Raw genomic sequence first — 23,211 nt, 5'->3', positions numbered from 1 at the left:
AGGTCTTCTTGACTCCATAGCCAGTGATTATTCACTGTGCCACTAGCTGCTTCCAGTATAAAGACAGTACCTATCCTTTTATCCAAATAATTAATAAAAATGTTGAACAAAATAAGGGCAAAGGTAGAAAAACGTCAGTGGTGCTTCAGGTAAAGATAGTATGTTCCAGACAGACCACTGTGCCTAGAAAAATCTCTGGCCGGTTTTTCAGACAGGATTTTGTACTGTAAGCCACACCTTACACATCGCCAGCTTATCCACAATGCTATTATGAGAAACACTGAAAATGTCTTGTTGGCATCCAAATATTCCATGCCTATCAGGTTTATCAAATACTCCACTCTAGTAAACCTGCAAGGAGAGCTGATAGGTCTGTAATTACTTTTGCCAGCATCAATTCATTCCAGATAGGACCTGCCAGACCTTCTAAAAAGGATCTACTAAGGCAGGCAGGTCCATTCCAAATCAAATCTTAAAAGAGACGGAACAATGAAGGGGTAGGGAACCTGTGGCCTGCTATATCCTTAGGTGCAGCCTTTTGACTGAATCCTAGTTTTACAGAACAAATCCTTTTATTACAGGGATTTGCTCTGTGAAGTCTGGATTCAGTCAAAGGGCCGCACTTGAGGACCTAGAGGGCCACATGTAACCTTGAGACCACAGGTTCCCCACCCTGGAATAGTGTTATCATATAATGCTTTGATCCTGTCTGACCCAGATGCTGTTAACTATCTGTTTCAGAGCACAAGGAAACATCAAAAGTGTCACTCAGCATCATTCAGCAATGGAAATAGGGCAAGTCAGATGAGATAGGACAAACCATCCTGTCCCATCTGGGCAGAGATCCTGTGAGTAAAGGTCACAGTATCATAGGTACAGAACTGGAAGCAAATTGAGATCAGCTAATCCAGTCTCATTTAGTAGGTGTAGAAACTAGAGACCAGAGAGTTAAAATGTAGTCAAGTAGTCAAGCAGAAGTCCATGAAGAATTCTGAAAACTGTTGCTTGCAGAAGTCTTGCCTCTATCCCATGAGAGAGACTGAGAAGCTTCCTCAAAGGGTGGTAGGAGGCTCAATTGTTGCAGGAGTTTTAATCTCCTAAGTCTGGGTCAAATATAATGAAGCTTCAGTAGTAATATAAAAACTATTATAGTCAGAAAGACCCATGATTGACAGTAAGATGACTTTTAAAGTAATTTACATGTATAAGGTCCACTCATTATGTAAAAAAGAGAATCTCATATCTGTGTAAAATGTCAAGTCTAACATCTAAATATGTGAGTTAGGAAAGTGCAAAAGCAATAAATTCAGAACTGCTTAAAGTTATGGGAACAGCTACAGTGCCAGATCCAAGATTACCAAGCTAACTATATAATACATCCATTGTGGAAGGGGGGAAGGGGGGAAAAAAAAAAGACAATGTGGCTTACCCAATAAAATTAAGAGTTCATGTCTAAAGTACACACTTAGGACAAATAGTAAGAATCTGTGTCCAGGTTTGGATTTTCTTATGAGACTGCTATATGACCTCTGTTCATGTTGAAACCACAAATAAGAATACTTTAAATTTATAAAACAACTTCCTCATAATAACCCTTTGAAGTACTGTACAAGTATTGTCATTCTCATTTTATAAAGAAAACTACAACCCAATGAACTCGCTCAATTGAGTTTATACAGCAAATAGAATGAAGATTCAACCTTCTAACTCTTGGTTCAATGCTTTCACTACATCAAGAGGCTTCACCTAGTTAACAGAAATATTTGCAGTGTTCTTCTGAAATTAAAGCTTCTGAAAGCAATGGTTTCATTTTCATACAGTATGTTTTTTAGTACTTTCCAAGAGAGCACAAGGAGAAATCATACATTGTTCTCTTACAAGTCTTAAACAGATTACTATTATGCTAGTGTTTCAAACACACCAATCTTTAGGGGAAACAAGTTCTGGGGGAAAAAAAAAATCCCTTTTCCCACTCAGATTCCAACAAAGGACAAGCAGCCACAGGTTATTTTGACAAACTGTACTATTTATTAAATTATAAATTTTATAACAAAAAAAGAAAAAGATGAGACAGATTAGGAGAAACCTCAAACTACAAGGACTAGACAGCAAAGCTTATGGGAACACTATGATGTATGTTACAGTCAGGATTTTGGAACAGAAGTTATTAGCTGTTTATTTTCATTTTGAGAACTTGCAAGATAAAATGGTTGCTGTTTGTCTATTTAAAACATCCCTCGTAACTTCCAAACATGATCTATTTTCATATTAAATTAGGCACCCTGCTCTCATCAATAACCAGCACCTCATATTGCTCCCAAGTTTAGTGTTCTTTCCATATGTCGATCCATGCAGAGAAATAAGACACAATGCAACAGTCAGATAACGAAGACAGTTAATGCACAGAGAAATACACAGTGGCCAAAAGGATTGAGGATCTCAAAAAACAAAAACAAACAAACAAACAAAAAAAAAACCCACTACAAAATAAAAAGACTTTTAGAAGAAAAACTGGGTATTGCTAAGTAGCTTTCAACTATCAACACCCAAGTTCCTGACTTTTAAATAAATTTTCCAGAGACATATTAGACGTTTTAGTTACAGGCCAATTCTTCCCATTCCCCTTTCCCACCCCCTAACCCCAAAATACACTACTAGGGGATGAGTGTAATGTCTCATGGGCAGAAATTTACAGATACCATCACAGATGTACTTGTATTCTTGAACATGTGGCTGACAACATCTTTAAACTTCAGTTACTGTGCACTGTCCATCAGGTCTTCTAGACCTGACACTGGCACTCACTGCTCCACCCCCTGCTGCAGGTCTATCAGCTGCTATCTGATTCACATTTGGAACCAAATGTCTCTGCTGAGTTGAAGATAAGTGTTGTGCAATGTGAGTAGATACATCCTCACTATCACTACTAGCATCTGATTCGGTTTCCTCCACAGAGGCATCTGGTGCTGGTACCCTGCCTGAAGACAGTAATTCATGGTCTTCCTCTCCCTCTCCCCTGTGACTCCTTTCAGCCATGCTGTCTCCACTGATTTGCAAATGAGCAAAAGTGTCCTCTAGAGAAGTGCTTGCATCAGGTGAAGGTGTTGCAGGGCTTGTTAACTGGCCATCTAGTGACGTTAAGGGTCTAACAGAAGTAGACACTAGAGGCAGCACAGAAGCCCCAGCCTGGGCTGATAGATTGTCCGCTCCATCTGCAGAGCTCTCTCTTGCTAAGTTAACTGCAGTAGAGTCACAGTCAAGTCTAAGTCCAGCCACTCCCTTCTTTGGTATATCTATTATATCCCGTTTAATTTTCCTACGCCGTCCATGTTCGTTTCTTCTGTATTGAACCATGTTTTCAAGATCAGCAACATACAGAAACCCAGCAATTAACATTTCAGTGCTCTTTTTACCTTTGGAGAAAGCATCTTCCAACTCCCTGCTGGTGCGTTCATCATACTGCCACCACCCATTTCTTCCTTCATAATACCAGGCATATTCTCCATTGCCTCTACTTGCTGCTTTAAGTTCCTCTGGTGATAACAAGGTTGGCTTGTCAAGAAAGTCCTCGGGAATCTCCTGCCGACAGAGTGCACATCGCTTTCCAAGCCATGAAGCTCCCTTTACACACAAATAGCAGAATACATGCTTACAAGGAAGACTGACTGGGTGGACACATGTTTGCAGACAGATGGCACATTCAGGGACAGTAAGAGAAGGTCCAGCATTGGAACAGGACTCATTTGCCTTTCTGTTCGTGGGAAGCATGTTTACTGTGTGATCAATTTCACCACAGCCAGCCATCCTAAAGAAGAGAAAGGGCATTCATTATCATAGTATATAAAAATTGTTTTCAAAATCATCCAGTCACAAAAAAATGTCTATGTACATTATAATCATTTATCTACTTAGGATCAATGAATTTTCCAATTCCCTGCTCAAACAAGACAAACAAAACTGAAAGTCACAAATACAAAGTAACTTGAAATGAAGAGAAGGGGAAGGAAAAGTAACAAAACTAAAGTAATACATATAGATTGCCAATCAGTTCTTCAATCTTATGACCTTTTAAATCAATCACCAAGCATTAAATACTTATGTGCTAGGCAATGGGCTAAAAGGAGGTTGGGAAGTGGGGAATACATTAACAGGTATATACAAAATACCTATATGGGAGATACAAGGTACCCTTTAGAGGGGCAGGCACTAGCTGTTCGGGATAATGGAAAACAGGACCACTTTTATAACTACTGGTATCAATATAAATATATATGCCATATTAATTCCATAAAAATACTTACTAAACACCTAAGATGTACAAAGCACAAAGGATAGTTATGACAGAGCTTATAAGTGAAGGGGGGTGAGGTGGAGGGTAGAGAAGTGTGACAAATATGAAAATAACTATAATATAAAGGGTTCTTAAACTAGGGTATGTCAAGTTTTTAAAAAGTATTTTGCTATCTGATTTTTAACATTATTGGTTTCTTTTTTAGTCCTACATATTTTATTTTAAAACATCACAAATATATTATTTAAACATTAAAAACATTCTGAGAAAGGGTCCAAGAACTTTATCAGATTGCTAAAGGGGTCCATGATACACAAAAATGGTTAAGAATCCTGTAAGAGGTCACAAAACCTAGTGGATTGGAAATGGTTCAATTCCTATCTGATAAATCCTACAGTATAACCCAGGAGAAGTCACTTAATCTCTCATGCCCCAGGCAACTCTTTAAGACCAGAAGCAGAATAAGCAGTAGGTGACCTGCTCAGGTTCAGGGAGATTCCTTGCCTATACCTAAGAAACTTCAGGTCCTGAGGGTGGCAGTGAGGGTAGGGAAGTAGTTAACATGAAAGAGGAGGTAGTAAATGAAATAGGCCAAGAACAGATTTGACTTTGGGGGCCTAAGTTCCACACTGCTATTTAAACCCGGTTATAGTTGCATATAGATAGTTCCATAGAAATTAGTTACTTTTCCCAATTAATCAAAGAAAGATACACATTTTGAGGACTGCTTGAATGGAGAGTGTTTAAGATGAGTAATATGGGACATTTCTGGATTAAAGGCAATACTGAGTAAATTGTCTGAAAAGAGCAAGAGATGGAGGAATTAGAAAAAAATGAGCACGGCAAAGATTAATGTGGGGACACTGAATACAGACTTTGAAAAGACTTAGAGCCTCTTTCATAACACACTTCAAAAAAATTTAAAGAGTGGGGTAGATTTAACTTTAAACAATTAGATTTAAAACCACTCATCAGAAGCACTATTTATTCAGTTTTTTTCCCCATGAAAAAAATTCTAAATATTTGAGGCAGGTAAGATATTGTGGACAGAGAAAGCTCACCTCAGTCAGGATTCAAGTCCAGCCTCTGAAACACAATGTCTATGTAATCCTGGGAAAATCACCACCTCTCAATGTCCAACTTTCTAAGACTGTTAAGATACATTGGTAGGAGGAGGTTCCTCACTGGGGGCTCCCAATACTTAACTGAAAAAATTGCAAGTTCAGATGAGATACTATTTGAGATGGCCTTAGTTCTAGCCACACAGCATATGATATTAAGCAAAGAGCTACAGATATGCTACAAGGAGCCAGGTATATATTTTATTTTTAGAAAGTATGGGGGGCGGAGCCAAGATGGCAGAGGGAAAGCAGTGACTTGCTTGAGCTCTCCCCCCAAACCCCTCCAAATACCTATAAAAAAAGGCTCTAAACAAATTCTAAAGCAGCAGAATCCACAAAAAGACAGAGTGAACCAAATTTTCTGCCAAAGATGGCCTGGATGGTTGATCACAAAAGTATATCTCACCAGGCAGGGAGAGGAGCACAGTTCGACGTGAGCACGCAGGATGCAACGAACGTGGAGCAGGCCTCAGAAGGCTGAATCGTGGGCAGCTATGGCAGTTTCCAGACTTCTCAACCCACAAACGCCAAAGAAAACTTAGAAGGTCAGTGGGAAAAGTCTGTGACTGCGGTGAGAGGAGCTAGGTCTCAGCCGCCCCCGGGGCTGCAGCTGCCTCCTGAGCTTCCAGCCCACAGACTGAGGGGGAATCAACTGGCTGATCAGAGGGGGATTGCAGGGATCTCTTTGCCAGTGCTGAGGCAGGAATCTCTTGCTTTACAGGTGCTTGGATCTGGGTCACAGTTCTTGAGGGACGGTCCTGGGGCGAGGAGGAATGCTGGTGTGGTGAAGCTTGTTGGGGCGGTGGAGAGGAAACACCTTGCCCCTTATCATAGCACCTTGGAAGAACTGAAAATTTTCAGGTCCCTAGAAGTATCTCTGAAAACTGAAGCTTGGGACACTACATTCTCCACAATGGAAGCAGACTTTTACCTTAACAGAGTTTAAAACTCAGGTAACTGGCCGGGATCATGAGTAAGCAGCACAAAAACAGCCAAACTACATTATCTTACTTTGGTGACAAAGAAGATCAAAACATACAACCAGAAGAAGACAACAAAGTCAAAGCTCCTACATCCAAAGCCTCCAAGAAGAATATAAATCAGTCCCAGGCCTCGAAGAGCTCAAAAGGGATTTTGAGAAGTAAGAGAAGTAGAGGAAAAACTGAGAGTTTTGCAAGAAAATCACGAAAAACAAGGCAACAACTTGCTAAAGGAGACCCAAAAAAATACTGAAGAAAATAATACCTTAAAAAATAGCCTAACCCAAATGGCAAAAGAGGTCCAAAAAGCCAACGAGGAGAAGAATGCCCTAAAAAGCAAAATTGGCCAAATGGAAAAGGAAGTCCAAAAGCTTACTGAAGAAAATACTTCCTTAAAAACTAGAATAGAACAATGGGAAGCTAGTGACTTTATGAGAAATCAAGACACAGTAAAACAAATCCAAAAGAAAGTATGCCATATATTTCAGACCATGATTCCTCCCACCCCAAGATTAATTTTGTGGCTCTATAAGAAAACTATAGGATAAATTGTTTTTTCAAACCAGAGGTAAATGAACTATTTAATCGAAAAGTTAAATGGAAGTGACCCATTTTCTAGTAGATTATGTATATTTAGGGAATACTTCTGCCATGATATATTAAGAAAACAATCATATAAAAAACAACCAAAGGTTTACATTGTTTTATTTAAACTACATCAGCAAACTTAAGTATTCTGAATACGCTGTTGCCAGATTAATCTTTTTAACAGGCAGTTCTGACTGTTACTCTACTGCTGAAAAAAAAATTAATGGCTCTCTATGGTCTACTACATAAAGTCCACGCTCCTTAGTTTGGCACGCAAAGGTTCTCTAAAATATGCCCACAATCTCTTTGTAGTTTAATCTTTTACTATCCCTTTCAAGCAGTTTGGGTTTATTTTGGCCAAAGCTGAATTAAATATATGATACATTTTCCCATTTCTCATGTCTTTGTACACATCAATCTTCATGTACTAAATGACTCTTCCTGTCCTTTATATCTTACCCATCCCTTCAAGATCTAGCTCTGAAATTCAGAATCCTAGAGATTCTTCTGGAGCACTGAGAAGTAAACTAACTTGCCTAAGGCCACAATACCTGTACGTGTCAAAGGAAGAACCTGAACTCTGGTCTTGAGAGGACAACTATGTCTCCACAATACCACACTGACCTCTTTTTTCCAATGGCCATATACAAATTGAGAATGCCTTTGAAGCACTGATTTTTGTCTAACCTGCCACAGGAAGTGTCTGAAATAAAAGCAGCAGTTTGTCAGTGGCCCTAAAGCAGAACTTCTTAAGTTGGGGTGCATGAATTTTTTTTTTCAATTTTAAAATTTTGATAATGTATTTCAATTGACTTTTTTCTTACTATCAAGTATTTTATGGACCTAAAAACTTTATTCTGAGAAGAGGTCAACAGGCTTCATCACACTGTCAAAGAGGTCCATGACACACTCAAAAAAGGTTAAGAACTTCTGCTTTAAGGACTACTTTAAGTGGGTGATGGAAGAGGTTGCAACTTATATAGATACTTAAATTTATAATAGTAAATATTTAAAAAAAAATCAAGATCAGGCAAAGAATTAATGGATTAAGGAAAGAAAAAAAATGATGCTTTAGAATTTGTTTGAAAGGTTTTTATTAGAGCTGTTGATATGATGGTGCTGAAAAAGGAGAACTAGCAACTCTGCCATGCTCATCATGATAATAACGACAACAGTAACCAGCATTTACATAGCCCCTGCTATGTATCAGGCACTATGCGAAGAGCTTCTATATCTCACTGGATCCTCAAAACAACTCCAGGAGTGTGAGGGACTGTCTGATGTTGGCAGCTGCCAGTTGGGTGCTGTGGCATGGGTAAGGTAAGATCTGGGTATTTTGGAAGTCAAGGCAGGGACTGTGGTAGGCAGAGTCGTGTGTACTGGGATGTGCTGGATACGGAGAAGCCATGAGGCAATTGGGCAGTGCTCTGTGACATAAGCTGGGTGCAAGGAAGTAGCCGAGCCTGAGCTCCTGAGGCAAGGGGCGGTGCCACGTGGGAGTGGGACGGCAGAGGACTGAGTTCCCTCTGCTTAGTCCCCTCCCTATATGCAACGTCATCCCCAGATGCCTCTTGTGACCTTCCTGACCTTGTGCAGCACTGACCCAGTCCCCTCCTGAGTCTGACTTCCTAGGTCACGTACTCTTGTCTATGCGTCAATCCCAGATGCCTCCTTCCTGTATCCAATCCTGGCCTCCTACATCACTCTTCCCCACCTTGGTGTGCTAAACTCAGACAGCCCCTTCTGGTATCTGACCCTACAATCATTGGCTAGTAGCGGGCTGGGGAGGAGGGGCTAAGTAGGTACTTAGGAACAAGCGTGGTCAGAACACACGTGCGCTCTCCCCTGGCTCCTGCCTGTTGCTCTGGCCTTGCTGCTTGGGCTTGCTATGATGGTTTGCTGTGTTGGCCTCTGAATAAAACTCTGGTGTTGGTGCCTTCCCATGGCTTGTCTCTGTGTGGTGATCCGGCTGAGGACCGAGGACCCAGGCATGGGTAAGACTCTGGCAGTGCACTTCTTTTAAGGGAAGTGGGTACTGGCGCACGACTGGCAGAGGGTCGGCGTGCGGCCCGTATTCAGGAGATAGGTGCTATTATTATCCCCATTTTGCAGTTGAGGAAACTGAAGCAAACAAAGGCAAAGTGACTTGCCCAAGGTCAAACCAGCTATTAAGTCTGATGTGGGATTTGAACTCAGATCTTTCTGACTCCAGGCCTAACACTCTATCCACTGTGCTATCTGACTGCCTCATACTTCATGTCGCACATTTTCATGCATGCCTCTCAACAACACACACTCAAATTTTTTTCTAATAAATTTCTTCCTTTTTCTGGACCTTCACCTCAATAAATGGATCTAGCCAGAAAAATAAGCAGCTCTGTGAGTTAAGTATAGTTCTGTTTAGATAACTATTTGGTACCTACCTGAAAAAGCTTGGAGTAAGAAAATCAGATGACTTGGCCAAGCAAGAAATGAAAAAATAATTAAGACTCATTTCTAGTTTTTCTAGTTTCTCATATCAAACTTCCAATATATGTGAGGATTTACTATTTGCTGGGAATATAAAGAAAAAATTAACAGTCCCTACCCTTAAGGACTTCAGGTTTTATTGAGGGGAAACAATAATATTGGGAGGGAAAGCACCAGAAGCTTAGAACATAAGGAAAGATTTCACTTAGAAAGTGGTACCTGAGCTGAGTTTTGAAGGAAACCAGCATTTTAAAGAGGCAGAAATGATGAGTGTGTGCATTACAAACATGCAAAAGTGCAGGGGCAACAGATGGAGTGTTTTAGTGAGGAACAGCAAGGACAGTTTGGCTTAAGTATAGAGTGCAGGAAGTAGAGTGATGCATAATAAGCCCTGAAAATCAATCTGGAACTAGGTTCTGAAGGGTTTTAAATGCTAAACAGAGAAGTCTGTATTTGATAATAAAGGAAATAAGAAGCCACTTGAGTTTACTGAGCTTGGTACTGATATACTCAGATCTCTGATTTTATGAAAAACTATTCTGCTAGTCTTATGGAGGATGGACTGGAGAGGGACTGGAGAGAGACTTAAGAAAACTTTAAAGAGGCTATTTCAACAGTCCTTTCTAGAGGTACGGAAAACTCAGGATTGTAGTCATGTGAGCAGAGAGAGAGGATGAATATGAGAAAGGTTATAGAAGTGGAATCAACAAAATTTAGCAATACATTAGATATGAGTTGTGAGGTAAAAGAGTTGAGTATGACTACAGAGACTACAAATCTATAAGACTGAAAAGATTGTAGTGATAAATTGAACAAAGGATGAGAAGAGAAAAGATTAATTCTGTGTTGGACATGGAGATTTTTAGATTCCTAAGGGACATTCAGTTTAAAATTGGGGTTAAGATGAATAAGGGCTGTCTATATGGATTTGAGAGTTAATTACATAATCATGACAATTAAATGCGTGGGAGCATATGATGTGACCAAGTGAGAAACTACATAAAGACAGCCTAGGACAGAGGCTTGGGAGTACATCTACAATCAGGAGAATGGATACAGATGATGATTCAGGAAAGGAGACTAAAGAAGTGGTTAGGCAGGAAAAGAGCAGTGACCAAAAAACACCACAAACAAACAGACAAAAAAACTCAAGAGAAGAAAGCAATTAACTAGTCAACAGTGTCAAATGCTGCAGAGAACTCAAAAAGGATCAAGATTTACAAACAACCAGTACCAATAGAAATTTTAAATTATGGATTGCACTCAGTATCAACCAGAAATTAAGAATAGGAAGGCTACTTGCTGCAATGACAGAGTAAGTCAAATATAAATAACTTTTCCAATACCTATGATGCAATAAACAACTAAGTCAAATATAAATAACTCTGGCATTATCTATGCCTCTACTCTCTTCTACTGGCAGAGATAATGAGAAGTTGATGGTGTCAAATTCCCATATTTAGCAAATCGTTCTTCAGATATAATGGACAAAATGGTTTTAAAGTCAGATGCTTTTTGTCACAGGTTATTTTGAATAATCCAATGTACTGCTATCTCCTCACTGGCATGGCTAGTCAGTCTAATAATTTATTTTCAACAATTTTTAAAGTTTAATTCAAGAAACTCACTAATTATTTTTTTTACCTAGTATTTTATTTTTCCTCAATTACATGTAAAAACAATTTTTCACATTTAAAACTCTGAGCTTCAAATTCTCTCCCTTCTCTCCCCCCCATTGAGAAAACAAGCAACTACTGATTATTTTCAAAGTAATTCTCTCATGACTCTTGATTAAAACAGGTAATACAAAAGGGGAAGAGGAAGGGAGAAAACTTCATGATAGAATAAAATTATCCCTCAAAAATAGTTCTTTTCACTGCAGCAAGTAGCATTTTATTTTTATGTTTACAACAAAGCTCAAGTTAACAAATATAAAACATTTGTGTCTAACTCCATTATCATTAATTATTCCTACAAAATATTTCATGGTTTGGTAATGTAAAATTTTTAACATCTGAATGCAGACTGGCTTATCATGTCATCTTAGTTATATTTACATTTACATATTTATATTTCTTGTAATTCAAATGTGAAAAGTGGTCCCTCTCCTGATGCCTACAAATACCTAGGTTTCCCTGTCCTCAAAAATCCTTTACTTGATCTTCACTTATCCTTCATGTTGTCTTTCTATACTTCTCGTGGTTCAGTAGAAAGGGTACTAGATTTGGAATCAGAGGACCTGAGCTCAAATTAAAGCTCTGCTTCTTACTTTGAGCAAGTCACTTCACCTGTGCTTCCTCATCTGTAAAAGAGCGTGTGGACTATATGTCCTCTAAGCTTCCTTCCAGCTCTAAATCTATGATAACTAAACTGAGAAAAAAAGTTTACCATAAGCTCTTCTCTCACTTCCCAATCACTTGCAGTCAGACTTCTAATGTCTTCACTCAAAACCACTGCTTTCTCTCCCTTACTAATCATCTCTTAATCGACAAATCTAATGACAATTTTGTCAATTCTCACTCTTCTCGACCTCCCTTTTCTTTCTGGGTTTTCATGACAATGCTCTAATTTGGTTCTTCTTCTATATGTCTGACCACTCCAAAGTCTCCTTTACAGGATCATTATCCCCATCCTATTCCAACTGTGGTTGTATCACAAAGCTCTATTCTGAGTCCTCTTCTCTTTCCACTACTTCTTCCTTAGTAAATGATCAGGAATAACAAAACGCAGTCATATTTGTGCAAAACTCAAATTCACTTAATTTCTACAGCAGTGAGTGTAAATAAACCATACACACTCAATAGTTATCTCAAATACTGAAAGGCTCTCGGTGATATATCTACTCCAAATGCAAAGAAACATACTTATGACCCAAAACCAACTGAGTAGAAGATAGGAAATCACTGATAGCACACTTTCAAAAAGAAATCAATAGGTCATAATGTGCCACTAATTGAGCAAGCTAGCAATACACAAGTTAGCAAATCCAAAAGATCAGTTATAGTACTGTAAGAAGTTGAGTTTATTTGAACTGGCTGATAATCAACTTAAGTGTCACTGCCTAGAGTTAACTAAATTAGATGACCTTGAGATCACTTTCAGTTTCAGGGTTCTAGAGTCTCAGGACCTGGGTCCCAATCATACCTTCTATATAAATGGATAAAACTACCAGCTACCTTAAATAGGGAGGCTATTTCCAAGATTTAATGTTCGTAAAGTATTTAAACCTCTGAGCTTTTCAACAGAAACCATAAGAATAAAGCACCAGCTAGTTATTCTACTGTTTCTCATCGTATGTAAATTCATATATGTCTCATTACAGTTATTTATATGTTTAGTAATAACAGCTTCAGGCAAAAAGTGATGTTATACTTACATTTCTATCATAGACCCCACTGGTGTCTGTTATAAGAATAAAACATCCTCTTCACAGGCAGTTAGTCAAGTTAAAGTGCTTTTTCCTCACTACTGGTTCATTCTTTGTGTTGCAAAGGGAGGCCCTACTTGCATTAATTTCTCTGTAAACTGAAGAAAATAAAGATTAAAATTAGTGAAATATGTAAGGAGATCATTTACAAGATAGATTATCGGCATATGCCAAAAAACCAAAACATCTCAGGAAAATAATAACTTTTTACTTATTTTGGGGGGGGGGCTAGGCAATGGGGTCAAGTGACTTGCCCAGGGTCACACAGCTAGTGTTATGCATCTGGGGCCAAATTTGAACTCAGGTCCTCCTGAATCCAGGGACAATGCTCTATCCACTGCACCACCTAGCTACCCCGAAAATAATAACTTCTTAAAAAACAAATTGGCAATAGCAACAAAAACATAGTTCCTTTCTGAAACTGCCTATAAATATTGTTTACATTTGAAAAGCTAACCTTCACATGGCTAAGTGACCTAAATATAAAAGGTCAGACACTAAAATCAAAGGAGATACCTCAAAGACAATCCTATTTAGAGTGAAAATTCTAGGCAAAAAAGGGATACATAAAACACAAAGTAGACAATTTCAAATAAATTAAAAAGCTTTTGCGTGACAAAAATTGGTACAGATAAAATAAGCAAATATGTCAAGTGAGGAAAAAAATCTTGGCATCAATTAGCTCTGATATCAGAGCTAGATAAAGGAACTGACACAAATGACCAAGTTTTCTCCACCAATTAAGTGAGGTCAAAGACTATAAACAGTTTTCAAGAATACTGTATATAAAAGTTTAGTCCAACTCACTAGTAACTGGAAACGAAAATTAAAACTCTTGAGGTTTCATTTCACACCCAACAAATAACAAAGAGGATAAAAGATGGAATAAATGTTGGAAGATATGGGAAGACAAAATATGCTGATACACTGTTAGTGGACATGTGGATTGGTCCAATTATTTTGGAAAAGAAAATGAAATTAAGTAATCAGTATGACTAAACGTTCATAGCCTTTCACATAGGGATCTCACTACTCGGCATATACCATTTGAGGATGTTGAAGGCAGAAAAAATATCCACAGCAGCACTTTTGTTGACTGCAAAAACTAGAAACATAATGGGTATCTATTAAATGAGGAATGGCTAGAAAAACTGAGGTATATGAATTTAATAGATTATTGTGCTTAAAAAAACTATTAATGAGGAACTCAAAAAAACATGGGAAGACAACAATGAAATGATTACAAAGCAAAGCTAGAAGAACCAGTATAAACAGACAAAAACCCATTAAAACGAGGTCAAATTCTGACTGAGATGACCAATCTCAGTCCAGGAAAAATGATGATGAAACAAAATTTCCTGTCTCTCAGGAGATGGGGGACTACAAATATAGAGTGTGGTATATCCACTATTAAATGCTTTCGCTATGTTTGTTGGTTTTGCTTAAAGGTTTCTGATACAAATTTGATTCAGGGGAGTGGAGGTGAGGAGCCACAAAAATATAAGAGGGAATAAATGATGACTTATATTAAAAAGCATTAATAAAATGTAAATTTTTAAAAGTCTCCTGAATGGGGTTAACCCTAAGCAAAACTACCTGTAAAGAGATACAAAAATATTTACAGCTCTTTGTGAGGCGTTAAATAACTGGAATCTGAGGGGAATAGCTAAACAAGTTATATATGGCATATAAATGTGATAAGATACTACTGTGCTGCAAGAAATGAAGGAAATGGTTTAAGAGGAATGTGAGATTTATAAGAACATATTCAGAATATACACAATCAAAAGAACAATTTATACAGTGACAATAACATAAAGACAAACAGCTGTGAAAGACTTAGCAACTCTGATCTGTATAAAGAACAACAATAATTCTAGACAACTAATGTAACATGCTATTTTGTGATAGAAGTAAAGGACTCAGGGCATAGAATGAGACATGTATATGTATACATAGACACATACACAAATATACACATATATTTATATATATTTTTCTCTTTTAAACATGGCCAATTATTTTGCTTGATTATACATGTTTGTAGCATGATTTCTCAACCCCTAGCCCTGATTCACTCTCAGTTAGGGAAACAGGCATGGGAAAGATAAGCTGATTTTTTCTGACTCAAAAAAAAAAAGAAATGTAATTTTTAAAAGTCTCACACATGTTTATATTTTCTGGTTGAGAGAGTAAAATTTCCCAGAGAATTAAGTCTCAGATTAAAAAAAAAAAATTAAAAGTACTCATTGAGTGCATGGTACTATGCTAGGAGCTCAAAGATAGATACAAAGATACATTAAAAAAAAAAAACAATCCTTGCCCTGAAGGAGTTTGCAACTTAGTAGAGAAAATAAAGACAAACACACATCCAAACCTTACATTACTTAGGCTATATAGTACAATGGTAATTATAGCAATACCTTACTTAACCAAAGGTTACTTATTTGGAAATCTTTCAACAGAACTTGGAAGCAAAAAAGACCTCAAACAGGCAAACTGGAGCTATCACAATGCATACTAAAATCTCTTCACTCATAGTAGAGTCCACACAAACCATCTCTCACTATCTATTTGCTCTTATTTTTACACAAAATTCCAAAGTACAATTATCTGGTTCCTCAGCTGACAAGAAGTCAACAGTACCTTAGAAAATGGCAGGCATGCAAAGTAAGGACAAAGCGATGATAATAGAAACAAAAACTAGTTTCTAAAGGACAAGAATTAAGAGTATGACAGTATGGAACCATTCACGGACAAGCAACTCTATGTATCAAACATATCAATAGCCCCTCCAGGTCATTATTGAATTACAGAACAGCAGAGAATTTCATGAAATAAAGATGAGCTCATTGTTAAAAGGCTAAATTGTTTGGTATACTAACAAAATGGGTAAGGGTCATTGCGTCACTTAGAGAAGTATGTATTAAATAAGTAAAATTTTTGAAAACTTATATGGGACTCTTAGTTCTTGCATAATATCAGATTAATACCATAACACTTTAGGTATTACTTTTGTTATTAATAACCCTATTTCTCTATCCTTAAGAACCTTATTAGGGGCAGAACAGTACCCTTAAAAAAATAACATTTTTACAATTGAAATCATGATTTATACCACCAGGAATTTATATCAGGTATAGTCTAACATTTTCCTCCAAAATGCGCAAATTTTTATTGATAAATCTTTAGCATTTAATTTTCATTACACTTTATTTTTTGATCATACACAAAAGCAGCTATTTGTGAAGGCTATATAAAGAATAATGTCATTTCAAAATTTGCCTTCCTTGTAGAAGCTTATTTCCAAGCTTCTTAATTCACTTACTCTATTTCTAATAATCCTCTATTAATTTACTTAACCATTTCTGGAGACAAGCCTTCAAGAACTGAAACCAAGTATCTGGTTGGTGCTTAATGAGATTTTCTAATCTGATGAACTCTCCTTGGATCAAATGGCTTTCTTAAATTTCTAAATACTCTTTAGAGGACACTTTAGGAGGCCCACAAATTTGGGCTCTTAATTTGGCTGAGTATTGTGTTCATGGAATATTTCTAAAAAGGTCTTAACGAATACTTCGTCTCAAATACTAAATAAAAATGGATAAAATCCCAGCACAACAATGAGAATTAAAAAAAAATTTCTAACAAATTCAGACTGCAATAGGTGTTGTCCCTCTTTTTGCTTTCCTCTTTTTAAAATCTATAAAACAAAGAACTGTGATTTGCCCACATAAATCACTATTGCTTGAGAGACCTATGAGGCAGAAATAACAGCTAACATCTACATTAAGATTTGCAAAGCACTTTTCATGTTTTATCACATTTAGTCTTCAGAACAACCATATGATAGTACTATCATCCTCATTTTACAGAAAAGGAAACTGAAGCTGAAAGTTAAGTGACTTGCCTAATACCACTTTCAGTGGGGAAAGTAAGGTAATTGCTAGACTTATCTTAAAACTTCTATCCATCGATTTTCAAAATCCTCATGGTTCTGTTGTTTTCTTCTTTCCGTATCATTTAAGACCATCTTAATTACAACAGTAACAGAGGGTTGGGCACATTCTTAAAATTACTTTATATCTACTTTATCTTTCCAAAGGCACCTTTTGGCCATCACAGCTTGAATTTATTTGCTTTTGTTGCAAAAAATTTTCAACAATCTGAACATTCCTTGTAAAAACCAGATTATACCTAAAAGTCAAGGCATAGTGTCAGGAAGACCTGGACTCAAGCCTATCTCTGGCACATATGGGCTGTGTGACCCTGGATAAATCACTTAACCTCTCATTAATACCCCATAGAATTCTCTAAAACGAAGTTACAGAAAAACTACCAATCTGTATTTGTAGAAGTTTTCTCACCTGAATTTCCCCATATGGATGAAATCATCTAAAAAAACAAAGCCACAAACGAATGAAGACCATGTCCAATCCTTGAAACTAAAACAGCTCACAATCTGTATTATCAAGAATATTTCAATCTCCCCATATACGAAATCTTGGGAGTCACTGCGGTTCCTCCAACATCCATATCCCTGGGTATAATCCAGAGTACAGGATAAAGACTGTCAAAAATCGGAGCAGCTAGGTGACGAAGTGCATAGAGCACTGGCCCTGGGTTCAAATCTGGCCTCAGACACATAACACTTACTAGCTGTGTGACCCTCGCCAAGTCACTTAACCCCACTGCTTAACCAAAATAAAATAAAATTAAAATAAAAGACACAAAAATTTTTTTAAAAATTGTCAAAAATCCAGTGAAGCAAAACAAGTGAAAAGAGGACCTTTGTAGGTCAAATAAGATTTTTTTCCATGTATTTTTTTCATGCAATGAAACAAGCAATACCACAAACTACTCAAAATCAAAAGCTGAAGCCACTTTAAAATACCAACCTCCTCAAAAATGAACTGATTTATAAAATGGGCTCAATATACCAAGATGTGAATGATTTAGGCATGCCTAACCTCAATTGCCAAACTGGTCAATTAAATATGTATCAAGGGAACAATCTATATTAAGAAGTCAATGAGATATCTAGTCCAACCAACATTTTACTGATGACAAAATTACAATCTAGAGAAATCAAGCAATTTACTGGAGGTCATAAGTGAGGAATTAGTATAGCCAAGTGTGAAGCCTACATTATATAGCTACTACCATTAAAAATAAAAAACATATTAACAAAGCCCCACCTTTACCTGAATGATGTGAGGGGGGGAAATTACCTTTTACTTTTGACCAAAAGGTGATAATATATGGATTTATCTATAAGTAAACCTGTTAAGAGTTCAAACATAGAACTACAGGATGGTAATTAACTTAACAATCTTAAAATAATCTAAGTACACTGCAAATGATCTTAGAAGAGGAATGCATCTTTGAACTTGAAGAGTCATCTAATATAAACTGTGCATTAATGCTATTTTACAAATCAAAATGCTCAATTGGATTTAACTACAAAAGCAGTAATTAAACAATATTTTGATTTAGGGACTAATCAGAAATTTGTAAGCTATATATGACCCCCTTACCCCAACTCTTTTGTGTTCTTTCAGTGCCTGTTTGCATCTACATAAAGATAGAATCATTAGGAAAGCTGACAGGAGAGAAAACTAAAATTAGATCTCTTTGTTCCTTGACATGGAGTCTTTACAGAAAAAAAAAAAAGCAAAAAAGACAGTGAACATATAGGGCCTCTGCCTTTAATAAAACAAGTAGTTTACCTAATGGAAAAATCTCACTCTCACCCACACAAGACACACACACAGGAAATCACACCTAAGTGAACCACTTAAGATTAACTATTACTTACCTAGCATTATTGACTTTATATCACCAGTTAACTTAAGGATGACAATGTTGTCGTTTCCATCAAAACTCTAAAAAATTCAGGGTATTTCTGTCAGAAAAGTTAAATGTGTTAAGAAAAATGATTGCTTTTTATCTTTAAAATGGTACTAATTAATGGACAGATATAAAATTATCTAATATTGCAAACAAATATAAGTTATTTGTTAAGCTTTCCCCTGACTTTTCTAATGGAAAAGATATTTTTTCAAATTTCAAAAATATTCCATCCTCCAAAATTTAAATTTTTAAAGGCTGAAGCAAATTATGTGAAAAAAAATGTAACCTTTCAACCTCAGTTAATCCAGAGAAATTAACACATTAATTTTTTTAATAGAGAGGTTGAAGAAGCAAAGGCAAAGAGAAAATTGGTGTTAGCTAGCAAGTAAACCTGAAATTTCTCTCTCTCTCTCTCTCTCTTTAGTCCTCCCCTTTTGGATGGAAATGAATGGCCTAATATTTCCCTTTTTAGTTTCTACTATCATCTTCTACTAACATTTGCTAAAGTACAAATTATGCTTTATAGCAAAAGTCTTGTTTTAAAACCAATTTCAATTAACTGTATTCCACCTCTTCCCAGCTAAAGGCCACAATTTCACTTAACAAGTAGAAAACTTTTCCTTCCTAGTTTGCCACTATTTACAACTTTAATCTTTCTAATGAGGAGGACATTAAGGTTTTAAATTCTCTTTAAAATGTCAATGCTGTATCCTATTTCACAAAATATTAAGCTCTCTCACATTCTGCATTTTAATCAAACAAAAAAAATCAATTTGATGATCTGCAAATATTTTTATAAATATTAAAGGCTCTGCCAAAAACTAGCTGTGTAATCTCGGGCATGTCGATTAACCTCCAAAAACTTATGTCACCTGAAAGACATGGAGGAACTACTCTAAATCACATAACATAAAATGAAGGGTTCAAGTTAGATGAAATTTGACAAGTTAAGTCTTTAATGCTCCAATCCAGCTGTATAATTCTAAGGTTTTTAAGTGCCCACACTAGACAGACATTTAACAGCTTTTCTTTGAATTAACCAAATAGTCCCAGGTTATTAGATGTAATATACAGTCAGTATGATTCTAGGCAAGTCATTTAATCTCTTGGGGCCTCAGTTTCCTCTTCTGTAAATGATAGGGCTGAACTAAATAAACTCTAAAGTCCCTTCCAGAGCTAAACCTTTGACTTACTATTCTACAAAAAATATGCTAAGTTGGTTAAAGCTATGTTAATAAGCTAGTGTCTACTCTTAACCAGATGTTTTGGAAAAATGTGAGCGGGGTCATAAACAGATACAAGGAAAGAAAAAGATGGCTCAGCAAACTTTCTTAACCCTAATGAAAAAACAAAAACAAAAAAACCTCAAACCATAATTCCCTATTGGAAGTGAGTTAGGAGTTTCATCTTAGTATATTAAGGAAAGCACAGAAATTATAGTTGCACAATTTATACTAAATGCAAAAATAAAAAAAAAAACAAACAAACCTGTATTCTATTATTCTATTATCTTCCATCATTTCAACAAATCACTTTGGAGTGAACAGAAAAAAATTCTGATTACTCCAATGGAAAATATTATACTCCCCTAGTTGACCCACATAATAGAGGAAAAAAGAAAATATTCTTATTCTCCCTTTTACCTCAGTTCAAAATTTAGAAGAATTATTCTTATATGACCACTAAAATCCTATTAAACTGATTAACATCCAACATGCATCTCAGACATAACAAAAAACATAAAGAGATAAAATTTAGTTGTTTCATACATTTTTATTTTGTCTACAATTTCACTTTGGCCAATTCCAAATTCTCTAATAAAACATGTACTAGATTTAGCAACAGGGAAAAATTTAACATTTATGTTGGCAAATTAAAACTCAATTTTTAAAAGTACCATCAACTTTTTATTTTTTAAATTATTTACTTGACCTATTTTCATCAAGTCCCAACAGCAGATATTTTCTGAGTTTTTTTCTGTTACCACTGGGGGAAAAAAATTGTAAATATATTTATCTGCTGTTACCAAAAGAATAATTCCATTTAAAAGCAATCTTCATAAGCCTGCTAGTTTCAAAGACCAATAGAGAGCCAACTTCTCACAATTTCAGTGCTCTATTTTTAAAGGGATGGATATACACAAATGTAAAAGAAAAATGCCTGGCCCCTGAAATGGCAATCATACATGGGAGATAGTATTTCTTTTAGTGTTGACTGTGCAGCATTTTGACTCAGTTCCCTTTCACCTCAATATTTTAGATACTGCTTAAGTGAGAATCTAGCCAAAGTAGCATGTATGCACTTCCAAAATAGAAGATTAAAGGGCCCCTTTAACAAAGCCAGACGACTCGTGGGGGGAGCAAAGTATCATCACACAAAATGAGTGAATGCGAAATCCATTTCGTTAGTCTGCAAATTCTGTCAGTACGTGAAAAAACTTACACATCTTCAGATTTTACCCATGAAGGCTGTTCTATCTCCCCGCACCCTCAAAATCTGCCTTTCTCCAGAAGCCTTCAGAGAACAAAATAAGCTACAACAATGGAAGAAAACAACACTCTTTTGTAAGAAACGTGGAGGGAGAGAAAGAGGAGAGAGAGGGAAGGAGAGAAGGAAAGAGGGAGAGGGAGGGAGGGAGAGGGAGGGAACGAGAAGTCTGTACCCGGCAAACCGAAGCACCTCGCCAACGCCTCGGTTTCAATAACACATTTTGTGTTTTGAAGCACCGTGTGAATTCTGAATTTCGGTAGTTTTTTTTTTTCCTAAGACTGATCAGCTGCTTGCTTCAACTCCCACCACAACAAAGGTTTGCAAGTCCGCAAGGCCAGATTTAACTGTGAGAAGGAAGTGGGCGGGTGAGCCGTCCTCCCCCGCGGGTGGATGCAGAGCAGTGGGCAGCAGAGGCATTAAAGAAAGACTGGGGGTGGGGGGAGGGGGAAGAGACAGGAGAGAGAGAGGAGGGTAATTAGCACCAGTTTCTCCAAACCAGTAACAAGATCGAGGCCGGAACCACATTCTGGGCCTTGGTCACAACACCACAGACCCCCAGTAGGGACGAAAACGAGCCTCGAGCTGGAGGGAGAGTGGGGTGACCTCCCCAAAGACTCCGACCGCGCCTACAGTAACCCCGGGCCACCCGCAGCCCAGGGACGGGGTGAGTCGGCGTGCCCCCTCCCAACCCCCGCCAAGAAGCCCTCCCGGGCCGAGGCTGACACCGCCCCGGCTGCACTGCCCCCCGCGGGGCAGCATGGCCGCAGCTCCGCCTCTCGCACCGGGGACAGCCGCTGCCGGCGTCCTCCCTACGTCTAAAGAGGCGGCCGGGGTCTAGACAGAGGCCAGGGCCACGGCCGCCGCCGGCTTCTGGCCCTCGCAAGAGGCCAAAGCAGGAAAGAGAGAAACCCGATGGCCGGGGACTGCCCAGCCCCATCCCCGTCCTCCCCACTGCTGGTCGGCCAGCCAAAGCCCGCGACACAGCGGGGACGTCGGGCTTACGCACCCGCACCCCTTGCCCCCAGCCACCCGACCCCCTCCGGTCTGGAGCGCCCGGATCGCGGCACGTCACGGAGGCGAACGGGACAAGGAAGGGTGCGGAAGGGGAGGCGAGGGAGAAAGGAAGGAAGAGGTGACACTTGGGAGTTCCTTCCCACGCTCCTTCGTGGACCCCTCGAGCTACCGCCCGCCCGCCGCGAGCCACCCCGACTTCTCCCCGGCCCCCACCTTCCGGGCTACCGCCGCGGCCACTTCGCAGTCTTTTCTCTCCGGCCAACAACCCCGCAGCGCGGAGACCGTGGACGCGCGGAGACGTCACGTGACGGCACGGCGCGCCGGCGCACCCGGGGAGAGGGGGAGGGGGAGGGGGAGGGGATAGAGGGCGTGTCGGAGGCAGTGCCGCTCGAGAGCCGGGGACGGTTGCGCAGTCCCGCGTGCCTCCCGCACCAGTTGCCCTCCCTCCATCCGTGGGTCCCCGCCCCTCTCGTTCCCCAATTCCTACACCTCCACCAGGCCGGAACGGACAGAGGGCCGGTTGGCCTGCAGCTTCGCCCTTGCCGCCGCCCCCGCGTGGTGACTTCCTCGCTCCGTGTCGTGTCCCAAAAACTCGCTCCCACCCCGCCCCCTGCCAGCCTATCGCTTCGCTGCCTGAATTTTTCTAACCCCGTGTTTGAATGTTTAGCTATTACATTCCAGCCAGCGGAGAGCGATGGTGTGGGGCGTCCAGACGTCCATCCCTAGCTAGGCCATCTTGCGTGTCCCACAGGACCAGGGCTGGCTCGAGGCCTGGACAACCCGTCCTGGCGCCCCTGGCGCTGGTGGGGGATGCACGGCTGCGCCTCGGGGCCAGGGAAGCCCCAGAGTCCTCAGCTTAAGCATCGGACCCGGGAAATGGGGCACCCGGGTGGCTGGGCCCCCTTCCTGCGAACGCAGCTCAGCAATGCTTTTCGATAACTGGGGACATTTATTTCGTTCTCAACAGAAAAAATTCCC

At 38.8% G+C, this 23,211-nt stretch overlaps 1 protein-coding gene across 4 annotated transcripts; it reads right to left on the bottom strand.

Annotated features, from left to right (window-relative positions):
* Nucleotides 1-2,005: 2,005 nt before the first annotated feature.
* Nucleotides 2,006-22,537, bottom strand: RNF146 (ring finger protein 146). 4 transcript variants are annotated; one of them, XM_027848645.1, is made up of 4 exons: nt 22,447-22,537; nt 18,695-18,761; nt 12,826-12,974; nt 2,006-3,805 (listed from the first exon to the last, which is right to left on the bottom strand). In XM_027848645.1, the coding sequence occupies exons 3-4, from the start codon at nt 12,834-12,836 to the stop codon at nt 2,746-2,748; spliced, it is 1,071 nt and encodes a 356-aa protein (XP_027704446.1). In that variant the 5' UTR covers nt 12,837-12,974; nt 18,695-18,761; nt 22,447-22,537; the 3' UTR covers nt 2,006-2,745. The 4 variants fall into 4 exon arrangements, with proteins under 4 accessions (XP_027704446.1, XP_027704447.1, XP_027704448.1 ...); XM_027848646.1 differs by having other exon boundaries at nt 18,695-18,781; nt 22,447-22,529; XM_027848647.1 differs by lacking the exon at nt 22,447-22,537 and adding an exon at nt 21,392-21,914.
* Between the last annotated feature and the right edge of the window lie 674 nt (nt 22,538-23,211).

This window comes from Vombatus ursinus, unplaced genomic scaffold (genome assembly GCF_900497805.2).
Source record: "Vombatus ursinus unplaced genomic scaffold, bare-nosed wombat genome assembly UNPS02006779.1, whole genome shotgun sequence".
Lineage (NCBI taxonomy): Eukaryota > Metazoa > Chordata > Mammalia > Diprotodontia > Vombatidae > Vombatus > Vombatus ursinus.
This window is presented reverse-complemented; position numbering and strand designations above follow the sequence as displayed.